Source organism: Crocuta crocuta, unplaced genomic scaffold (genome assembly GCF_008692635.1).
Source record: "Crocuta crocuta isolate KB4526 unplaced genomic scaffold, BGI_CrCroc_1.0 scaffold13, whole genome shotgun sequence".
NCBI lineage: Eukaryota > Metazoa > Chordata > Mammalia > Carnivora > Hyaenidae > Crocuta > Crocuta crocuta.
Window position 1 is genome coordinate 7,815,881 of NW_027530007.1, and position 5,624 is coordinate 7,821,504.

The 5,624-nt window shown below is 67.3% G+C and overlaps 1 protein-coding gene across 1 annotated transcript in view; it reads left to right on the forward strand.

The window, feature by feature from the left end:
- TTC34 (tetratricopeptide repeat domain 34) overlaps positions 1–5,624 on the forward strand; it is a 16,970-nt gene that overhangs the window by 6,646 nt on the left and 4,700 nt on the right. Inside the window, 5 exon segments of the mRNA XM_077763996.1 lie at positions 356–498; positions 1,110–1,434; positions 2,448–2,652; positions 3,847–4,013; positions 4,873–5,186. Of these exon segments, the coding sequence (XP_077620122.1) occupies positions 356–498; positions 1,110–1,434; positions 2,448–2,652; positions 3,847–4,013; positions 4,873–5,186 (1,154 nt within the window).

A 5,624-nucleotide genomic window follows, 5' to 3' on the forward strand; every position in this document is an offset into this window, starting at 1 on the left:
CGCTGGAGCCCAGGCCTTAGGACCCTCAGTCCCCAACAATGTCATGCTTTGTGGGCCGAACGTCCTAGAAATTTACGAACTCAAAACTGGGAGCGGGAAAGGACCGCTTGCCCACCACCCCACCGATGGCATCCCTTCTAGTTCCTTCTCTCTGCGCATAGGAGACAGTTCACTAAACCCAGCGTGTGCTCTGTGTGCACTTTATAGCCCCCGCTTCCGACTCAGCGGACCCTGAACGTCTCCTTGGCCTCCAGACTCCTCCCGCGGCTGCGGCACAGCCTCCCGGGGAGCCCCCCGCCCCCGTCCCTTCCCAGAGCTTTTGCCCTTTGTCATATCCACCATGTTCCGCCCTTAGAACGGGCGCAGCGGCCGGGTTTCTGGGTCAGGGAGCCCCACCGCCCGTGAGGTCCCTGACCTCAGGGGCCGCCCGCCCACGTGGCCACGGCCCGCGCCCTGGCGTTGGCTCGGCAGATGCTTTGCCCGTCTGTTCAGCCAGCGGTGAGCCTGCCGCTGTTGTGCAGTGCGCTTCTCTGCCTGCCGAGAGGGGCGGCAAGGCGCTTCGGCGAAGCTGAAAGCACTGAGCTGGGAGCCTCGTGGGGGCGTGTTTGATGTCAGCTCCGCTGCCACCACCCACCCTGCACACACTCACACACACACACACACACTCTTCCTCCGCCTCCAGCTTGCTCAGTTCAAATTGCTTTGATGTGCTGCTGAGGGGGAGCTTTCACCTACGAGACTGGGGGTTTCTGCACCTTCTGTCCCGGGAGTGGACGCATTCGAGGCTCCGGCCGCTCCTCCCGGTGGGAGCGCATGCACTTTCCCAGGACACCAGGAACACCCCGGGTGCAGCCTGTGTGTTACCGGACTCTGCCTGCAACACACCCCTGAGCCCCGCAAGGCCGACTGCCGCCCAGTTCCTGCAGGAGGGGACGCTGAGGCAGGGTCGGCTGTGGTCAGCCCACGGCGGGTGGCAGGATGGGGCGGGCGGCGAGCGCCCAGGTGCACGTCAGAGAGGGCGGCCAGGCTTCCGGACACCGCGTGTGTGACGCGCCGTCCGGCACGAACCAGGTCCCGTAGTCAGGTGGGGAGGGAGCTGCGTGGCCCAGGCGCCCAGGGGTAGACTTGCCTGGGGCCCCCCTCACTGGGCAGGTGAAGGGGGCGCAGGATGGGCTGGGCCAGCTCTCCCCCCGCTACCCTCTCCGCAGGGATGCCCACGGCGTGCACCAGCTGGCCACGCTCCTGATGGAGCTGGACAGGGAAGACGAGGCGTCGGGCCTCCTGGGGGCTGACGCCCTGTACCGCCTGGGCCGCCTAGACGACGCCCACACGGCTCTGCTGGTGGCCCTCTCCCGGAGGCCCCGGGCGGCCCCCGTGCTGGCGAGACTGGCCCTGCTGCAGCTGAGGAGAGGGCTCTTCCATGACGCGCACCAGGTGAGGAGGCCCCGCTGGACCACAGCCCCGCGGGCGGCACCAGGCCTCTGGGCGCTTACTCTGGAAGCCGGCAGAACTTGTCCCAGCCCCGCGTTCTGCCGCCTCGGGCAAGGCCCCTCGCCTCTGTGACCCTCAGTCTCTTCATCTGTGCCCTGGTCTTACGGGTTTCGCTGAAACAGCTGAAGCAGGTGCTCCAGGGCCCAGGAGGTCTCCAGCACGCAGTAGGTGCCTCATAGTTGCTCTTGTTGTGTTATGAAGGAAAAGGGCCAAGAGTTGGGTCTAGATGGAGCTTCGTCCCAAACCTTCCAAGTGAACCAGGCTTGGAGGGGACCGCGCTCAGGGGAGGGGACGGCAGCACCTCCCCCTCAGGTGTGCTCACCTCGCCTCTCTCCTAGACTGCCTGCCCCCAGGAAGAGCAGGACTTCGCCTCCCTCGGGTGTTATGAGGGCTTGGAACTGAGGTCAGAAGGTTATGTCCCAGGAAGATGTCGGGCGTTGGGGTTCTGGCCACATTTGGGTTCCCGGCCTCCCCGCGCTGGGCCACCGGGTGGGAGGGAGGGTGCGGGGACCTTCGCTCTGGGGCCTGTGCTTTCAGCGAGCGGCCAGCAGGGGCAGCAGCGGGCCTCTGGGGCACCGAGCGGCTGGAGAGCCGAGGCTGCACGCCCCCCGGGGTCTCGCTCCGGCCAGAGCAGGGGCTGGTCTCAGGGCTTTTGCTCCCCGCCTTCTGAAGGACTCCGGTGCCCTCTGGCACCTTAGGATCCGAAAGCCCCCCCCTTCCCCCACGCTTCTCCTTTGGGCCTGCACCGTTGCGGGGCCCCGTGGCACGGAGGAGGAGGTGCGGCTCGGGGTCACTGGGACCCCTCCCCACCCCACGCCGCACAGCTCAGAGAGCAGCCCAGCGCGGGTCCCACCTCCCCTCGCTCAGGCTCNCCCTGCCCCCGTGAGGGGAGTCAGGGTGGAAGGGTCCAGGCTTCCGGCACCGGAAGGGACCCGATGACTGCTCTGGCCCTGCAGCTGGTGAAGAAGGTGGTGCAGTCGGGGGACACGGCCTGCCTCCAACCCACCCTGGACGTCTTCAGCCATGAGGACCGGCAGCTGCTGCGGGACCATTGCCACGCTCAGGCCCTGGCCATCCTGCGGGCTCGGCCCAGCGGGGCGCAGGGCGACGCCCACACCAGGGAGGCCATCGCCTACCTCTCTCTGGCCATCTTCGCTGCGGGTAGGAGCTGCCCTCCCGCCCCCGGGGTTCCCATCCTGTGCCGGGTCCACAGGGGCAAGACGAGGCGCGGGGTCGGGGACCTGGGGGACCCAAGCATGCACGCCTCGCCCCCAGGCCCTAGCTGTCCAGGTGAGCATGCTAAAGCTTGGGAGACCGGCCAGTCCAGCTGGGACCTCAGCTGGGACCCCCCACACACACACCCGGGGCCCTGCGGGTAAGAAGGCCAGACTTCTCCCAGCTTGGCCCCCGCCCTCCAACTGGGAAAAGTCCTGGTTCCGCGAAGCCCTTCCCGGAAATAGCCGGGGTGTGTCTGTAGGAGTGCACCTGGTGTCCCCATTTGCCCAGATCAACGCCATCCTGGGTGACAGCCTCTTGACGTTGGGCCTTCTCAATGCGGTGACATAGGGCACCCATGCTGGAGGGGAGGGACTTCCCCAAGGATGCGCCTCGAATCCCTGGGGTGCACAGAGATTCGAAGTGTGGACTTTGGATCCGAACAGCAGGTGGATTCGTGGCTCAGCACTTACTAAGCATCTCCCCATTTTCCTCTTTCCAAAGTGGGTGCTCCCGGCGCTGGCGAGGGGGAGGCGTGGGGAGTGAGGGGTGGACAGCGCCGGGCTGCTGCCTGGTGCGGAGCTCACGCCCAGCACGCGCCAGTGGGGACGGGGGCATGATCCAGAGCGTCCTGCAGGGCCCAGGGTGCGGGTCTCTGTGCCCATCACTTGACAGACCACCGGAGGGAGCGTGGTGGCGATCTCCTTGGGGAGGGTCCTCTGTGCCCAGGATTCGGAGGGCTCTTCCCTGCGCACCTGGCACTGTCATACTTCAGCTGTTCCGTGTCCAGCCCCGAGGACCCGTCCGCCTCCTGGACCCTGAGCTGTCCTCTCCTCAGACGCAACCGCAGTGCCCCCTCCTCTCGGGTCCCCTGTCTGACCGTCCACCCCCCTAGATGCCCCCCTTATGGCTGGGCTCCCTGTGCCCCACGGCCAGTGCCCCGAGGCCAACCCAGACTACGCTCAAGGTTGTGTCTTGGTGCCCAGTGGCCCGTGAGCTCCCCAAGGAGGCCCCAGAGCTGCCGCACCCCCTGCCCCGCCCCACTGTTGGGCGCCAGCAAATGCTGGAGGGGGGCAGATGCACTGTACCCACCCAGGCCCAAGAGCAGCCACGTCCTGACGCCACACCCCCTCCCTCCAGGGAGTCAAGAGGTTGAGTCCCTGCTCACCCGGGCCCGCTGTTACGGGCTCCTGGGCCAGAAGAAGACCGCCATGTTCGATTTCAACTCAGTGCTGCGGGCTGAGCCGAAGAACGTGCAGGCGCTGTGCGGTCGGGCCCTTCTGCAGCTGGCCCTGGGCCGGCAGAAGGTAACGGGCCCGCCCTGCCCGCCCGGGACGGGGCAAGCGGGGTTAGGGGAACAGTGCTCTGGGGAAGAGGACCCAGGACACTGCTTTCCTTCTCGGCCCCCAGGGGAGAGGGAGCAGGGTCAGGCCGTCCTGAGCGTGAGACCCGTGGAAACCCCTCCTGCACGGGGAGCTCACGGGACTCTGATCATCACGTCCCGTCCCAGGTTGAGGAGGTCTGTCCCTTTCATCTCAAGAGTCCCCGCGCCTCCCAGCCTCAGTGAGCACAGGCTGTGCAAGACCTCAGGGCTACTAGACACCCCCTCCCTCAGCTTTAAATAACAAGACCCCAGCTGCCTTCTTGGGGCCACCCCGAGCTGTCTGCACGGAGCCCAAGGCTTCAGGTGGTCGGCGTGCAGGGACCCAGGTGGGAGGGGACCCGCTGAGGCCCGGGGCAGGGGCTTTTCACAGAGAAAACCCACACGCAGGCAGCCACAGCTGAACAGGGCCCTTCTCAGCCAGGAGCAACGTCACAGCCGAGTGACTGAAGCTGGGTGGCCGCCCTGAGGCTCTGCAGCCCGAAGGTGGCCTGCCCGCCATGATGAGGGCGGAGTGCTCCGAAGCAAGGGGAGATGATCCCAGACACTGGGATGAGAGCTGCTGGAGACGGCGCTGGTGCCTGCCCGCCCCGGGGCCGGCCGGCCCTCCCTCTCCAGAGCCCCAGCACCATGCTCTGCTCCGGGCGGCTCACTGGCTGGGCCGTCTGGCCATGGAAGGCCAGCAACCCGGCCGTGTACCCCTTCTGGTATCGCCAGCGCCCAGGCACCGGGAGGAACACTTGGCAAACCCCCTGGGACAACTTTTGCGCCCCCACCCCCTGCAGGAGGCTGTGGACGACATTCTCTCGGCTCTGAAGCTTGACCCGAGCACAGTGGTCCCTGAGATCCGCTCTCTGAAGCCGGAGGCCCAGGCCCTCATCACCCGGGGCGTCTCCTCCCGCTGCCGGGCCCTCCTGAGCCAGGAGCCAGACGCCAGGGCCCCCCTCAGCGACGAGGACGCCCGGGGCCTCATCGCGGCCGGGGAGGCGCTGATCGAAATCGATGGCGGGCAGCTGAGCTGGTACCTCCTGCTGGCGGACGTGCTCACGGCGGCGGGTACGCGCGGCCTGGGTTTGGGGGACGCGGGCGTCCGGCTCCTGTCACTTCTGGTGCTTTTCTGTAAAATGAAAGCATTCGGCGCCTCCTGAGGTCCTCTCCACCCCAAATCCCGGCCCTGTGACCTGGTCCCCGCGCGGGCGCTGGGGTAGAAGCGTCCTGAGCTCTGTCACCTCCGTGGCCGCCTGCGGGGAGAACAAGGGAGGGGGTGCGTTTCCATAAAAGGACCCACGGCCGCGCCGGCCTCCTCGGCAGCTCGTGCAGCAGGTGTGCACGGAGCGTCCTGGGACACCAGGCCCTGCCCGAGGCGGGCTGGCCTCACGCCCGGTCCCCTGTCCCTTCCCTCCAGCATCGGGCCTCTCCCTGAGCCAACACGGAGCCAGAGAGGCCGTGGCCAGCCTCGCACCCCTCCTGTCCCCTGCCCCAACCCCACCCTGACCGTCCCTCCCTGGCGCTGACAGGCAGCTCAGAGGAGGCGGGC